Source organism: Fistularia commersonii, chromosome 11 (assembly GCF_037954325.1).
Source record: "Fistularia commersonii isolate RoL2024-O1a breed Wild chromosome 11, RoL_Fcom_v1.0, whole genome shotgun sequence".
Lineage (NCBI taxonomy): Eukaryota > Metazoa > Chordata > Actinopteri > Syngnathiformes > Fistulariidae > Fistularia > Fistularia commersonii.
Window position 1 is genome coordinate 13203465 of NC_141294.1, and position 16310 is coordinate 13219774.

The window sequence follows — 16310 nt, forward strand, 5'->3', positions numbered from 1 at the left end:
GTTATTTCTACATTGCCCCAACCCTCAGCAGGGGTCTGTACTAGATTGTCCATGTTAGACAAGGCCAGCTTTCAGCCACATGACTTCCTTCTGTTGGCTGTCACTTCCCTCAACTTGCCTCAGATCCTCTGAGTGGGTGTGTGGTGGAGGCTTCAGGCTTAACCTGCTGCTCACACACATACTTGTTTGAGCAGAGGAGGTGGTTCTAGTGGTTCAGTCCGGTCCGCTAGAAGTACTAAAACATTTGTATGGTATGAAGATGGACTCCCGGGCGCACTGAGGCTTCATTTAGGCTCCTGCATAATAGCAGCAGATCCCTTCTCATGTGCAGAAGATATTCAACTGATTTTCACATATGGACCCCCCCCCCTCACACACACACACTTGACAGGTTTGATCTGTAGCCAAATACTTCATCAGGTGTGAAATAAAGCCACAGACATTTACAGTATCTAGGTTTCTGTCACAACCAGAGGATCTGGGCGTACATCCGTGCTGAGGAGCCTGGTCTGCTTCTCCAGCATCTGGCTGTCCTGGAGGCTCAAAGGTCCACAAGAAGTCTCAACATCCCTGCAGGAAGGCAGTCGCCAAACCTGTTACACCCAGCAGCAGCTGGATGTAGTAAATATTGATTAGTTGATCACATATTGATTAGTTGTTTTAATTTTGCATCAATTGATTAAGAAACTACCTGACTCTGAAAAACCCTCTGCATTAAGCCAAGACGCAGCACGGAACTCGTCCAATCGGGCCTGACATCTCCCTGAAGGAAAGGAAGGACTTCATCCCTGGAGGATACCCAAGCGAACCGGAGGATTGGAGGATTCCAGGTGGTCCCTTGTACTCGGGGGGGCTGAAAATGGTTTGACCCGTACCCAGTGTCAGTTGGCAGATGTCAATCAGTCATTGCAGTCGCTTTCATCACTTTATTTGAGTTTAATTATTTATACCAACAAACAGAAAACTGTCTCTCTCCCTCCATCCCACTCCATCATCTCCTTTATCCAACCGCTGCATTGTGAACGGTGACCTTTGACCCCGTGGAGAGGGCGATACAGAGCAAATGAAAAGGACATGAAAACAGAACTGGTAGATTTTCAAACTGGAGCTGTGTATGTGTTTGTGTGTTTTCTGAGTGAGAGCGCACGCACACACGCACACACACTCAAGTTTCGTTTTCTCTTCCATCCACACGCGCATACACACACACACTACAGTATACAGTATACACGTGTGACGGTTGGATTTCATTCATTTGGAAATTACAAGCAACCCGCTTTCCATATAAAAACCTCCAGCCACTGGCCACCCCTCACGTGGAAAAGCAAAGACCCCCACAGTACAATAAATAAAAGAGCTGAGACGAAATTGACGGGAAGAAGAGAGAGTCACGGAGAGAGGGATGGAGGGGGAGAGAGAGAAGGAGACGTTTGTTCTGCTGTCCCTCCTGCGAAGGGACCCAAAAGAAACTGTATTTACAGACTGACTGAGGAGAAACGGCCGACGGCGAGGGGCCGGACTACTAGGGAAAAAAAAAAATGACAAGAACAACAATATAATAACAATAATAACAAAAATAACAAAATAAAATAAAAGGTGGTTGATATTTACAGTTCTGCGGTGAAAAAGGGGGGGCAGGAGGACAGACGGGCAGGGAGGTTCATTATTACTGATCACGTCCTGAGGATTTCACGTCCTCGGCCTGGGCCCCGCGTGCACGTTAGCAGGCGGAGGAAAGGAAAACGGGCCGTTATTCTGCGCAGATCACAGGGGTCGGCTCCTACGTCCAGGTGGAGACAGGAAGAACATGATATGAGGCTGAAGGACCGCCCTGGACAGGAACGCCACAAAAAGATGAGGCCGGATGGCAGGAGGCGCAGGTGATCGGTGGGAGGTCAGAGGTCAGTGTCGGAGCCTGCTTCTACCCTGGGGGGAGGGGGGGGGGTCGATTCCATGGTCGGCGCGCAGGGACCAGAAGGTACTGCTCTCCGGTCTTCACCGGGTTTCCAGATTCAACACTGAAAACATCAACTGTCGTCAGAGACAGGAAGCGCCCCGGTCGTGTGACCTCCTGCCATCCACGGGCGCCAGTTAAAATCACATAAAACCAGTCAGCCAGTGAAGGGTCTGCTTCTTCTAAAAACGTCTGCAACCTGATGCTGCAGGACGTGACAGATAGGACACCAGTCCTGGATGATTGTCAAAGTCAAAGAGCACCTGGACCGGAACCGACACGTTAAAACTGAGAAGGGCAAATTAAAGGAACATTTAAAAGGGATAAAAGTCATTTGAAGCTAAAAATTCAGAAGGTGGACATATCATGAACATCCTCTCTCCTCGCCCCCCAGACGTCCTTCAGGACCAACGTGATGCTTCTTTTTCCTACCGGACCAGAACCCCCCACCCCCCCGACCCGCGCTCGGGTTCTCGAACGTCCCCGACAAGCGCCTCCCTAATCTCAGCCGCCGCTCGGGGTCGGAGGAGCCGGAGAAGGTTCAAGGAGAAGTGTCTGCAGCCTAGGAGCCGGGGGGAGGGGGGCATACGACAGGAGAGGACGCGGGGAAGACGGAAACAAAGGATGACGGAGGGACGAACGCTCAGGTGCTGTTGCTGATGGATCCGGGCGCTGAGCTGGGCTGGGCGGTACTGTCCGACACACTGCCATCTGCTGGGAGAGAAGAACCACGTGAGTCACGGCATCCACCGGACCTTTACGGAAGCCGAGGTTCTCCTTCGGGGTTCTGACCGGAACTCGGACCCAACCCTGCTGGACCTGCTCTCTGACCACGAGAAAAAAAACAATGAATCAATGAAATATGTGGCTACAGTGATTTCTCCTCCTTTTGGGTGCCCTGGCTAAACTGCCTCATGGACCTCCAGACAGAGGATGCTCTGCTGTGACAGAGCGCACGGGACCTCAGCCGGTCAGAAAGCGGACAGCTTTGAGAGCCAGGTCTCTGGCGGGTTTTAAGGTACCTCCTCCGGATTTGACTGACTTTGGCTGGATTGAAGAGGCCGAGTAGAACTACAAGGAGAAGCAGCCACGTTCTCCAGTAGAACCCGAACCCTGACAGCCTCACATCACCTCCTAGGGCCTGAGGCGTCCTCGGGGGGGGTTCTGCCGGTACGTACCGTGAGAGGCGGGCGAGGTCTGTGCACGAGCGTGAGGAGGAATGAGGGTGGAGTTCAGCTGGGGCTGGATGGACAGCTCTGACGACACAAAGGGCACAAACAAACCTTGGTAAGGGGCGGAGGGTGTGGGTGTCGGTCTGAGGGCTCGAGCGGGGGTGACTGACCAACGGGGCTGAAGTTGAAGAGCAGGGGCAGCTCTCGGCCGCTAGGGAGGCGGGTGCCGGGCTGACGCAGCTCGTCGAAGAAGGCGTGGGCGCAGGCTTCCAGAGGAGACAGGCGGGTCACCGGCGTGTACTCCAGCAGCCGCGAGCACAGGGCGATGGCCTCGGGGGGGGTGCGAGGCTTGAACACCTGGCCGGGAACAGTGTCACACGTCACTCCCAGAAGGTGAGGCGGCGCCGCCTTCTGGCAGACAACGGGCCGACGGCCGAGATGGCTCGTGTTCGGAGGGAAAACAAAGAGCGGTTACGGGACGACATATTTGAGCGAAGACAATCGTTTCATGTCAAAACGTCAAAGTGCCGTCTGATGTTGTCTGAAGGTCCCTCTGGGGTGGGGGTCCACCTAAAACACCACCTCTTCCAAACCACAATGCCGGTGGACAGGGATGGGTTAGAAGTCCTCCGGTGGCCCCTCTCCCCATCCAGGACCGACACGTTCAACCCGGAACCTGCATTACCTGAGACCACACACACATGTCAGCGGAAGGGGTGTTTGCATCCGGGGTACCTTGGTCCAGGGATGGGCTTTGATCTGGGGGAACTTGAACTCGGTGTAGTTGGGGTTCATCTCTCGGATCTGCTCCCGGGTCGGGGTCCCCAGGACCTGGAGGAGGAGAGGACAGTCTGTCCTGGGCATCCTTCAATGCCAGTGTGGTAAACTGGATGCTTGTACAGGGAGGGGCTCTGGGGGGGGTTACCTTGATGATCTCCACGAGCTGGTCGACCCCGCTGTCCCCGGGGAAGATGGGCTGGCCCAGGAGCAGCTCGGCCAGCACGCAGCCGGCCGACCAGATGTCGATGTTGGACGTGTAGTCGGTGGCGCCGAAGATGAGCTCGGGGGCGCGGTAGTACCGTGAGCAGATGTAGGACACGTTGGGCTCCCCCCGTACCAGCTGCTTCGCACTGCAGGACAGGGAGAACGGAGAAGGTCCTGAGAACGCGCCGACGGCGACCATTCAACGGCTGTTCTCTCCAGGAGCATGAGAAGAGGCCAGGAGGACAGACGGACATCAGACGGACATATGACGGGCGTCCCTGCAAACATGGCTGACGTCAGGCTCTGCTACTGACCTGCCAAAGTCGCAGAGTTTGAGGATGGCCGTCTCGGGGTCCACCAGGAGGTTCTGGGGCTTGATGTCTCTGTGACAGACACCCTGGGAATGGATGTAAGCCAGACTACGGAACAGCTGGTACATGTACACCTGAGGACAGCAGACCAAGAAGGAAGTTGGAATCCATGAGCATCAGACGTATGGGGGTTGGAGGGGTAACAGCCGGGGTGCCTGGAGGCCCCCTACCTTGACGTAGATGATGGGGATGGTGGTCTTGGCCTTGTTAAAGTGCCGAGCCACTCTGTAGACCGTCTCTGGGACGTAGTCCAGGACCAAGTTCAGATAGACCTCGTCTTTCTGATGGGACACAGAGGTGTTAGTGAGACGGGGACATGGACACACACAAGAACCATCTTCAGACTTCCTCAGGTGGTTGTTTATTGGAAAGTGAGCTGAGGAGTGGCGACCTGAAGGTGATCACAGTGACTGATACTGTCAATCACTGCAGTCTTGGACTGAGAATATAGACATGAAGGCCAAGGTGTGTAGAAACACTGACAAACTACCCTTCAGGGCCACAGCCAGTCAGCTGCCTCCACCTAACCCAGAGGCAATCACCAGCCTCTACCTGACCCACAGACCATCAGTTGTCTCTAGAGCATCTACCACGTCTTGTCCCTCTGATGGACTTCTTCCCGATCCTCTCTATTCTCCTCACTCCCAAAGAGAACTTCCACATGTTCATCTCTGCCTCCTGCCTTCTCCTCAGTGTCTCTGTGAGTTTAAACCGAAGTGAAGGTGGATCCTCTATGTCGTCATGACGAATCCCTCACTGAGGCTGGCTGACAAAGTTCAACTTGTCTCCAACTTGTCCGTGAGTCGCCTGAGATACATGACTAACCAACGGGGCGTGGAGGCTGGAGGGAAAAGAGGAAGGGTGTGCTGACAAACCTTCTCCCCACTGGAGTAGAAGAAGTAGCGTAGCCTCACGATGTTGCAGTGGTCCAACTTCCTCATTATTTGCAGCTCTCTGTTCTGTGAGGACGGAGACAGAGGGTCAGTATGGGTTCCTCCAGGGTCGGGAGCGCCGGAGCGGGGTCCAGAGAACACCAACCTTAAATCTCTTGTCTTGAAGAACCTTCTTAATGGCCACCATCTCCTGGCTGTCGATGAGGCGTGCCTGGTACACCACGCCGAAGGAGCCATTTCCGATGACTTTGATGTCTGTGTAGGACACTTCCTGCGGGCGGTCGGGGCCCTGGCCGGGCGTCGCCACAACCGTCGTCACTTTGCCGCTGTCTCCTGAAAACAAGCACAGTCAGTCAGTCAGTCAGTCAGAGGTCCATCCGTCTGCTGCTCCTTCCAGCAGGACCGAAACTACGAAGCAGACCTCCACGACGATCCGCAGGAATGCTCTTAGTCCAGGACCCTTTAATGGCTTCTGGCTCGACCCCCCCCCCCCCCCCCCCCGCCCCCACCAACAGTTTTGGGATCAAACCAAAGGTCAAAGGCTCAGGAGACACCACGTGTGACTTGTCGAGGGATAAAGATCAAAATACAACGTTCCAGCAACTCAAACCAGGAGAGCCTGAAACGACTCCAGGGGAAAGATCTCATAACTTTGAAAACAAGTAACATGTGAAGATTACGTCTGGTGGGCCAAACATATGGATCCACAGATGGAGGGAACAGCCCGAGCCAGGATGACACAGCGTACACGGCCCAGACAGAAGGACGCGAACCAGGCTCTGAGAGGAGAGCCTGGTCTGAAGAACCCAGGTGAAGAGAATAACAAACAAGCGGCCAAGAAGGAAGTTATTGCTCCTGAACCCGCTTCCATTAGAACGTTCACGCCACTGAACCGGGCAGGAAACGCATATCTTCCATTCCCATGTTCTTCTGTACTTTCTAAGGCCAGCAGACAGAGGCCAGGGTCTCTTTTCTGAAGCATCTGAGCAGCATGAAGACCAGGTGAAAAGATCCATGCTTACAGGAAGGAGCGCCTCCAGGACTGAGAATCACGTAGTCTCAGTCGGGACCCAGACCACGCAGGTCTGGAACCAGAGGCAGATTGTTCTCCGGGCCAGGAGAAGCTCTGCGCGTTCACCCTGGGCACGTGTCGGGTCTCAAAGTATCTGACGTCTCAGCGGCGGAAGGCAGGGAGGAACCGCGGAACGGAGGCTCGGTGCCAAAGGGCCCGTCGGAGCCAGCGACGGAGGCGCCGACAGAAACAGAGCTGATGGAGGAGGCCCGGCGGATCGGAGGACCATGAGGCTCCGGCTCCTCCGGTGAAGGACGAGAGTTAACACGTCGGCGGAGAAGAATCTCTGCTCTCCTCTGAGAACTGCCGCTTTTGTTTTGCACTTGAAGTCACGGTGATCCAGGGAAGAGCGGCAGACAGGAAGCCACATGATTGGCCAAAGAACTGGGATGAATGGCCCCTCGGCTCAGCAGCAAACACTCAGCTGGGACTTCAGGCCCTGTGGTTTGAGCACATTCTGGGTTCTCCGCTCAGCACAGAGACGTTCTGTGTTCCTCTCAGCTGCTCTTCAGACAGCTTCCTTCCGTCTGAAGAGGAACATCAATTATGGAGCAGCGGAGGCCGATAGGCCCCTGAATAATAAATACAAAGACGAGCAGTCACTCAACGGTCCGGGTCCGTAATGGAGCCCCCGGGCCAGGTGAGCGACACCTACAACCGACGGAGGTGCGACGGCTCCGTGTCCGCCGGACTCCTTTTGCCTTCGCCGTGAAGGCGGACGAGCCGTGGGCCCACCAAGGCCGCCGCCGGCAAAGGGACTGAAAACACTACCCTGTCTGCGGGCAGGTTCCTCCAACCTGCAGGACGGCTTCAGATTCTTGCCGGACAGAGATCCGCAGTTCGACATTTAGGAGTTCCTGGACAGCCCAAGACATTTCCTGGGAGAAATCTGTATGTAAGCAACTAAGACAATCAGGAGTCTTCTCCTGAAGATTTTGACAAGAATTCAATTAGGAGTTGAGATACGAACGCAGATCAACTCCTCACTACAGGACTAGTTCAGGGTTGGGAAGGAAATCACCATGAATCATCAAACACAGCCCATCTGGAGGAAGCCATTGGAAACCACTCCAGCTAACAAGTGGGGCGGAGCAGCTCCTCCGCCGTCGTCATGCGGAGGAGCTCCACAGATCAATATGCAGACGCTGCGGGATCCCGACCACGGAGGGCGGAGGTTGTGTGGATTGGCCCCATCCAGTCTTTTGCCTCCTGAAGCTGGTCAGAGCTGTCAGTCACTTTCAGGACAGAGCCATCAGGGAGCCTGACAGGTGTTATCAACAGTGCTCATGCACAAACAATGGAGGTGTGTGTGTGTGTGTGTGAGGTCATAAAGGCAGTGACATCACAGCGGTCCAGACTGCTGTGAGCTGACATCACTGTCTGTGAGGTCACAGCACTGCAGGGTCGCTCTATTTATACAGCGTGGCTGGCAGACGGCTACATAAATGCCTCCTTCAGGTCCTGTGGTTTCCACATCACGAGTTAACGTCACAATGAAGTGGCAGATCAGCGAATATTCATCTTTTGAAATAATTGGGCCAATTGATGGGAAAAACAGTCGCCTCTGGGATAAACACGGCGACGCGGGGTCACCGCCTCGACTCAGCACGGAAACACACGTTAAACATAAATACCGCAGACCTGGGCAGGTTATCACAAACTGAAATGTCTCAATTGTTCACAGGCCAGAGGGTTTGCTCAGCCGTCACAATTTTCAAGGAGACTTAGAAAGAATAATAGAAAACTTGAACCGACTGTGTCATAAGTGGAAAAACTCAGATGACACAGCAATAAATCCACAGACCTGAGACAAGGGTTTATCAGATTCTGGTTTCCTCAAACCACCGACTCGGGCCCTAACGCGAGTTCTTTCATTAGCGTTTGTCGTGTCTCTATTGTAGGGCTGAGGGAAAGGTGTAATTGTGGCTGCTTAATGTGACCAGAAAGTATTTTTTTTCCCTGAAGCCGCGGATAAAGTACCTCTGTTGCCCAATTGTCTGACAACACCGAGTAAAGCTGAGGATCTCAGTAGCCGGAGGGGGTCAGTGGCATCGAAAAGTAGCAATGGCAGAAAGGTGGGGGCACCGAGGGCCGTTTCCTCCCGACGATGGCAACGCGGCTGCTTCCGATACACCGGTCAAGGCTGGGACCTGTCTGCTCCTCGCAGCTGAGGTTTGGGGGAGAACGACCGGCCCGGTCTCGGTGGAAACTGGGGCGGATGTTTCTCCGTGTGTTTCTGCAGACGGGGAACCTCTGGCACCAGGGGCAGCAGAAAGCCATGTTTCATGCGGTTGCCATCAACCTCAGTCACTGCGCTGGGCTCTGCCTCCACGGCAGCTCCATACACCTTCCAGAAGTCCGAGGGAGTCATGTAGAGCTAACCCGTGCATTCTCAATGTGCCAAACCCAAAAGGCAACACCTTGACAGCATTCTGGAGTCATCTGACAGTCGGCCCACGGAGGATCCCGGGTCACGGGCAGCACACTGACCCTTTCCACGGCCGTCACAGAAACACCGGTGATCGTTTCGGCCACACAGACACTTTTATCATGACATGAAAGGCAACGCTAGCCTAGCGTGGCAAAGCCGAATCTGAAATCCGCTCCGCTAAAACTGGGAAATACATACATCTAAGCGCCGACGAGACTCAACGCAGGCTCTGCAAACGTCTGCGGGACATTTAGCCCTTTAACAATTGTATATTTGTGTGCGAGCACTCTGTCCGTGCGAGGCTGACCGGGCTAACCGTTAGCATCCGCCGATCCGCCTCGGGAGTGCCGGAAACTTCTCTGACAGCTGCTCATTCCCGTCCCGGTGTGCGCGTCGGGCTCCGCGGTTGACACGATCGCGACAACCGTTCGATTCGGGCCGTCGATCGCGGAGGTGCCGCGATGGAAAAACACGGCTAACGTTAGCCTCCGGCGAAGCGGGACTAGCCTCCGGCTAAGTGGCGCTAGCCAACAGCTAAGTGGGGCTAGCAAACAGCTTGCTAGCAAAGAGCCGCACCGCCGGTCGACATTCGGGGGAGAAATGCCGAGGAAAGACTCGAATTACCCCGAAGGACGCAGCTTTGTCGCCGTAACTCGCATAGGCTTCATGAAAAGGAAACGAGTCACACTCACGAGTCAGCTTCAGGTTCCCGAAGCTCGTCGCGCTGCCCCCGGCGGCTTGCGAAGCCCCAGTTTTTCCTGTCGAGCTTCCACCGGCCACCGCCGATCCGGCACCGGCTGCGGCGGACCCGGGAGCTCCGGGAGGCTCGGCGAATGAGCTGGTCCTGGGCCGCCCGCTGCCGCTCATGTTGGTGAGGACTGGAGCCGGGGTGGAGGGTGAGCGTTATCAGCAGCCACACGGAGAGGGGCTTCGGCTAGATTCGGCTATTTTGACGTCCCATTTAACTCAAAAAAACTACACTTACAGCGGTCAATCCAGCCCGTCCGTCTCCCCCTTTCTTCCTCTGTACGGCGGCGGCGGTGGGGGGACCGGGAGTTGACGCACAGCAACGCAAACCTCGCAGGGATTCTTGGGACTTGGAGTTTTTTGTTGTTGGTTTTTTTTTTCGTTAAACTTGGACTTCAGGATTTGAAAATTAGGAGCGCTTTTAGTTCGCACTTTTATTCACCGATGGTCGTTTGATGGAATGGTTCTATTTTCTTTGTTTTTCATGTTTTTGTTTTTCCGTCTTTTAGGCCACATCCAGTCGAGCGCCAACGTTAAATCAATGCCGGTAGTTGACAAACCAACTACCCCACCTCACCGATTTTTTTTTTGACCCTAGCAAAAATCCTCAGAAAGGCACGATAGAGAACGGAAAGAAGATCTCAATAAAAAATCACCGCACTTGGGAGTGTGTGTGTGTGTGTGTGTGTGTGTGTGTGTGTGTGTGTGTGAGAGAGAGAGAGAGAGAGAGAGAGAGAGAGAGAGAGACGATATCAACTTCAAAAACTACAATTCCCATTAGCTAAAGCTGATTCATGACTGATAACCTGTCCGTCCAATCAGAGAGGGCAAAGTCCCACCGACTACCGCATTGGGCGGGGCTTAGTAACAAAAAATGGAGGCGAGCAGCGGGCTAACGTTTGTCCACACGTTTTGAAATGGCTTTTTCCGCGACCTGCGTCCACTTCCTGCTTTTTCGCAGAGAGTATGAGCGAATCTGCCGGGCATTAGGACGAGGGGCCGAGTGAATGAGGACTGATGTCTGCCGCCGGGATCGTCCGACCCCAGTAGCGAGGTAAGAGCACCGACGGGCCCACCGTCCGCGGCGGAGAGCTGCGGAGAAAAGTGGCTAGCGCCGCCTGACGGGCCGCCAGACCAACCGGCGGCGGCCCGTCAGGAAACCGCGGTGCCGGGAAACTGCTCTGCTCAGCCGGAGGGAGCGCCGCCAACCGCCCTCCCTCTGCCATCACACCGCCGACGCGGACTGTATGTCGAACATTCGGCGGCGGGCCAGAGCCGCGGGGCCGGGCGAGACCAGGACCGGGACCGGGACCGGGACTCACTGGCGCTTAAACCGGCACGGCTGAACACCGGCTGCAGCCATCACATCCAGGGGCCCGCAACATGCCTGAGATGTTTCTCCTCCTCCTTCTCAGGTGACCTTCCTGTGGCCCAGAAGAACGCAAGTCATCGGTCTGGAACCCGTAGTTGATTGTTGCACACTGCAAAAACACAAGTTGTGTGACAACACACAGACACACGCATACAGACACACACACACACACACACGCGCACATACACACGCAAACTATGGAGGAGCAGGAAGAGGCTGAAGGTGTGTATGTGGAGCACCAGTACATGTGCAGCGAGTGTCATGAGCTCTTCAACACCCTGGAGGACGTGCTGGTCCATCAGCAGATCCACACTGGACAAGAAGGAGAGGGGGAGCTGTCGGTGGTCCAGGGGGCCGCAGACCTGGGCCACAGCCAGCAGTACCAGTGTCTGGAGTGTGGGATCCTCCTGCTGAACCCCGAGGAGCTGCTCCAGCACCAGGAGATGCACATGAGGGAAGCTGGTCTGGAGGCGGAGCCACAAGGTGAGACTCGTCTCTTGTCACGCTACTGTCGCCTGACCGTGTTTGAACGTCACCTGGAGGGTGACCTGCTGGTCCAAGAGAAGACCGTCCGTGACGTCCTGATGCTGAAGTCACGGAGATCAACGTCTGCTGTCTATCATCCTCTGACTTTGTCTTCACATCATGGATCGCTCTACCTGTGGAGCATGGGATGGAGTTCTACCTTCATCTGCACCTGAGTAGATCCATGCGTTCACGTCTCCATGTCTGGCGGTGAACCAGTGTCAGCAGTTCAAAGCTTCCTCGGTGTTCTTCATCCAGGCTCTGACACTGCAGCCCCCTTCAGGCCTCAGCTCCCCATGCATGTGTGTGTGTTAGTGTGTGTGTGTGTGTGTGTGTGGGGGGGGGGGGGGGGGGGGTTGGAACCTCCTCCTCCATGTGAGAAGGGGAAGCAGGTTCAGGGTCCGCTTTAGAGACCCTGCTCTGCAGTCACCTTTCTCCTCTGTGTGCCTGGAAGCACCAGCTGAAAGTGTCCGTTAATCACCTGCCAACTTAGCAAAGATCATCTCCACTCACAGAGGTCCTGACCTCAAGTAGAGGTCTCAGGATCTCCTGGCTGCGGGGCTTCTAGTCCCCACATAGCAGCTTGTCCCCACCCAGTGAAGGTCTTGCTGTTGATCAGAACCTCCACCGTGCTGCTGAGCCAGGGGGACCGAATGGGTCGGCCGCTCAGAAGACGTCCAGTGGAGTCTTCTCAGTCCTGGCCATCGAGGAGCTTCCTCCTGCAGGTTAAGACAACTCGCATCGTGTGAGCGTCTGTTTGCACGGAGAGCAGGAAGTGTGGTCTGATACCGGTTGGTGGAGAGATGTTCTCAAGAGTATGATCCCCAGACCCAGAACCTGGTACCGCCGCCATGTTGCCTTTGAGCCAAGCTCCACACCCTGACCGCCTCTCCCACCCGTGGAGAACGACGGGGCCGTTGTCAGAGCAAATTTTGAAACGGGAGAGCGGATCTTCTGAAAGGACCACCGATTCCACCATCGGATCTCAGCTCCTTCCTCGCTGTCACTCTGCAGACCTTCGTCCCTCTAACCCCCGAGTTTCCTTCCTCAGAGATGTGCGAGGCCCTGGAGGCAGCAGGAGGCGAGCAGGTGTCTGGACCCGTCCAGTACCAGTGTCTGGACTGCCTGGCTCTGTTCGACTCCCCTGAGCGGTGGCTGCAGCACCGCCGGACCCACAACAGGAGCAGCACCCACAGCAGCTCTGAGACCATGGTAAGAACCTTCAGCCGTTCTCCTTTTCCGAGTCTGACGGACCTCCGGTTCATCTCGTCGGTTGGGGTTCCGCGAAGGAACCGGCGGGCGGCGCCTGCTCCGTAAGTCGACCCGTCTTCGGTGAGTCGCCGAATAACACGGCGAAGTCCTGAATCTTCTGCCGGGAGACGGTAGTTTAGCAGTCGCGGATGTTTAGCGGGCGGGGGGCAGCGGTCAGGTTTTGCAGAAGGTACCGGCGGTCGCCAGGACCTCTGGTGTTGGAAGGAGCTCTGAAGGCCCGTCACTGTGTGTTCTCCCTGCTGCAGGAGTATGTGCTCCAACCCGATGGCACCATCACCCCCCTGAACAGCGTGCAGAACTACGTGCTGAGCGAGCAGCAGGCGGGGGAGATCCTGGCTCAGGTCTGGAGATGAAGGCCCTCCCCCTGGTGGAGGAAGAGCCGGCACGTTGGGTCTGATGGTCCTTCTCTGTGAATCTGATGGTCCTTCTCTGTGAATCCGTCCCCCGCAGGTTCTCGCCCAGCAGCAGCAGCAGCAGCAGCAGAAGAAACGCCACTCCGTCTCTAGGTCGGCGCCGCGCTCCTCTCTGCTGCCCCCGGTGACCCCGACCCCCGGCTCGGCCACCATGCACCTGCAGATCCTCACGGCCCAGGCCCTGGCCGACGGCTCGGGCTCTGCCGGCCAGCGCCGCCTCAGGCTGCCCCCCCTGCTGCCCGCCGTGGGCCGCGGGTCTCCGGCCAAGGCGAGCTTGGAGAACGGCGTCCGGAGGCTGGAGCCGAGGCAGGACGACCCCCGGCGGCACCCGGCCGAGATGGCGGCGGTCCACCCGTACGAGTGCTCGGAGTGCTCGCTCCTGTTCCAGACCCCGGAGGACTTCCTGCAGCACCAGGGGGAGCACTTCCTGGCCCAGGACAAGGAGAGCGGCGAGGCGGGGGTCATGAGCGGCTTGGAGGAGACGAGAGGGAGGGAGGACGGCCCGGACAAGACGGACGGCCTGAAGGCCCGAGCGGCAGAGAAGAAGGCGGTGCTCTGGGCGAAGCCCCAGCAGTGCACCCTCTGCGGCCGCACCTTCACCTCCGTCAACCGGCTGGCGGCGCACAAGCGTGTCCACGAGCAAGGCACTCACGAGTGCCCGGAGTGCGGCAAGGTGTTCAAGAAGGCCACGTCCCTGCAGACTCACATGCGCACGCACTCGGGCGTGGCCCGGTACCTGTGCGTGGACTGCGGCCACGGCTTCACCACGGAGATGACGCTCATCATGCACAGGTATCCCCTGCAAGTTCGCGGGCGCCGGTCCGACTCCGCCCCCGGGTCCGGCTTGATGCCTTGTCTTTGTGTCAAACAGGAAGTCCCACACCGCCGACCCGCTGCATAAATGTCAGTTCTGCAACAAGACCTTCACCAACATGACCAAGTACCTCTACCACCGCAGGAGCCACCTCAATCACGACGCCTACGGCCTGAGCGGCCCCGTCTCCACGGTAACCCCCGCACCATCTCTGACGCCGTGTGGGGACGCGGTGGCCTCAACGGCTCACGCCAGTTGTGTCTTCCAGGTTTCTGCGCCGAGAAGAGCTTCTCTTTCCGCTCTGGCCATCCTGCAGAGGGCCAGAGAAAAGAACCTCGCCCAGCGCCACGACGCCAACATCGACCTGCTGGCCCCCCTCACCGAGGAGGAGATGGAGAAGATGGGAGAAGATCCGGCCTACGGCTGCCAGAGCGCGGTGGAAGAAGGCGAGGAGGAGACCCAAGGAGCGGAGAAGGTCATGGGGGAGTCTTTGTCCGTCGAAGGAGAAATCGACCGCACGGAGAAACGCTCCTCCGCTTCTAAAGCCTCGGCTTCGGACGGCAGCGGCGGCGGCGTGACCTCCGTCTCACCCGGCGCAGGAACTCCATCCGCGTCCTCAGACAGAGGACAGTTTTCGTGTCGTTCTTGCCCGAAGACCTTCTCCTCGCAGCTGCAGCTGGTCCACCACCGCCGCAAAGCCCATCCGCCGGAGCGCAGCTTCCTGTGCGGCATATGCGGGAAGTCCTTCAAGAAGCAGATCCACGTGCGGAACCACCTCCGCACCCACACCGGCGAGCGCCCCTTCCAGTGCTCCGACTGCGGGAAGACGTTCTCCTCCCTGGCCAACCTGATGCGCCACCACCTGGTCCACTCGGGCGCCCGTCCCCATCGCTGCGGCGTCTGCAGCCGCTCCTTCTCCCAGTCGTCCAATCTCCGCCAGCACAGCCTGCTGCACTCCGGCGCCGCGTCCCTGTCCTGCCCCGACTGCCCGGCCACCTTCCGCTGGCCCAACAAGCTGGCCGCCCACCGCTACAGCCGGCACCCGGGGGCCCCCGCCCCCTTCCCCTGTTCGCTCTGCGACGCCGGCTTCCTGACCAGGAAGCAGCGAGACGGTCACTGCCTGGAGCGCCACCCTGGCGGCGAGCCGGGCGCCGAGCCCTCGACCTCCGGAGCGGCGGGAGCCGAGTGGGAGGGTAGTGCCGGAGGGCCGCGGGGGGGGCTGGACTGCAACCTCTGCGGGAAGAAGCTGAATTCTCCCGCCAACCTGCGGCTGCACCGGCTGAGCCACCTGGGCCGGCCGGGCCTGGGCCTGGGCCCCGGTCGGCCCCAGGCCCCCCCGGGGAAGCGGCCCAAAGCCCACCAGTGCCCCGTCTGCGGGAAGCTGTTCGTGTCGTCGTCCGGGGTGGCGCTCCACCAGCGGGTCCACACCGGGGAGAGGCCCTTCCCCTGCCAGGTGTGCGGCAAACGCTTCCGCCAAAACACACATCTGCGGGAGCACCTGCGCACGCACTCGGGCGAGCGACCGTTTTGCTGCGAGGTGTGCGGCAAAGGCTTCATCCAGAGCATGCACCTGGCCGAGCACCGCCGCACGCACACCGGGGAGCGGCCGCACGTCTGCCCGCAGTGCGGGAAGGCCTTCAAGACCTTCTCCAACCTGAGGAACCACAAGAAGACTCACGCCAGACAGCAGAGGCTGGACGAGGAGGCTGCCGCCATGGCGAGCGGCCCCTCCGGCGCGGCGGTTGATCCCCCCGCGCAGGAAGCCGCCGGCGGGCAGCCTCACCTCATCCAGATCCAGACCACGGAGGTCCAGCAGGTAAGAACCGGCTCCCATGAGCAGGGCGGCGGCGGCGGGTCGATCCCTCGGCGTTCCATCGTCCGATTCTTCTCCACTTCCTCGCAGGCGCAGGGAACACCGACCATCATGTGCAACGAGTTCGGGGAGACCATCGCCATCATCGAGAGCAGCGAGGGAGGGGTCCTGCCCCTGGAACAGGCTCTGGAGATCTTTCACACCGCCCTGGAGAACGGCCTGGCCATGGACGGCCTGCAGCTGCTCTGACAGAACATCCGGGCGCCGCTCGGGAGTCGGAGCGGACGAGCGGGTTCCGCCCTCGTGCGGAGATGAGCGACCGGACTCTGGGCCTGCTGGACGTTCAGATGATTCTGTCTGTGGTTCAGATGAAGCGACTCCAACGTTCTGCTGTAAATAGATGTGATCAATAAAGGTTTTAAAGAACATGGGTTCTCCTGGACTCCAGGCTGGGCAAGGAGGCGTCCACGTGGCCTC

At 57.7% G+C, this 16310-nt stretch overlaps 2 protein-coding genes across 3 annotated transcripts; one reads left to right on the forward strand and one right to left on the reverse strand.

Annotated features, from left to right (window-relative positions):
• Window positions 1–912: 912 nt before the first annotated feature.
• Window positions 913–9955, reverse strand: gsk3ab (glycogen synthase kinase 3 alpha b). 2 transcript variants are annotated; one of them, XM_086155033.1, is made up of 11 exons: window positions 9863–9955; window positions 9570–9755; window positions 5520–5707; window positions 5357–5440; window positions 4652–4762; window positions 4425–4555; window positions 4052–4256; window positions 3862–3957; window positions 3297–3483; window positions 3133–3210; window positions 913–2668 (listed from the first exon to the last, which is right to left on the reverse strand). In XM_086155033.1, the coding sequence occupies exons 2-11, from the start codon at window positions 9742–9744 to the stop codon at window positions 2598–2600; spliced, it is 1326 nt and encodes a 441-aa protein (XP_086011159.1). In that variant the 5' UTR covers window positions 9745–9755; window positions 9863–9955; the 3' UTR covers window positions 913–2597. The 2 variants fall into 2 exon arrangements, with proteins under 2 accessions (XP_086011159.1, XP_086011158.1); XM_086155032.1 differs by having other exon boundaries at window positions 913–2665; window positions 9570–9944.
• Window positions 9956–10464: 509 nt separating this feature from the next.
• znf526 (zinc finger protein 526) lies at window positions 10465–16261 on the forward strand. The gene is made up of 8 exons (XM_086155026.1): window positions 10465–10678; window positions 11040–11479; window positions 12573–12733; window positions 13039–13134; window positions 13244–13998; window positions 14078–14213; window positions 14289–15836; window positions 15924–16261. The coding sequence occupies exons 2-8, from the start codon at window positions 11194–11196 to the stop codon at window positions 16080–16082; spliced, it is 3141 nt and encodes a 1046-aa protein (XP_086011152.1). The 5' UTR covers window positions 10465–10678; window positions 11040–11193; the 3' UTR covers window positions 16083–16261.
• Window positions 16262–16310: the final 49 nt, after the last annotated feature.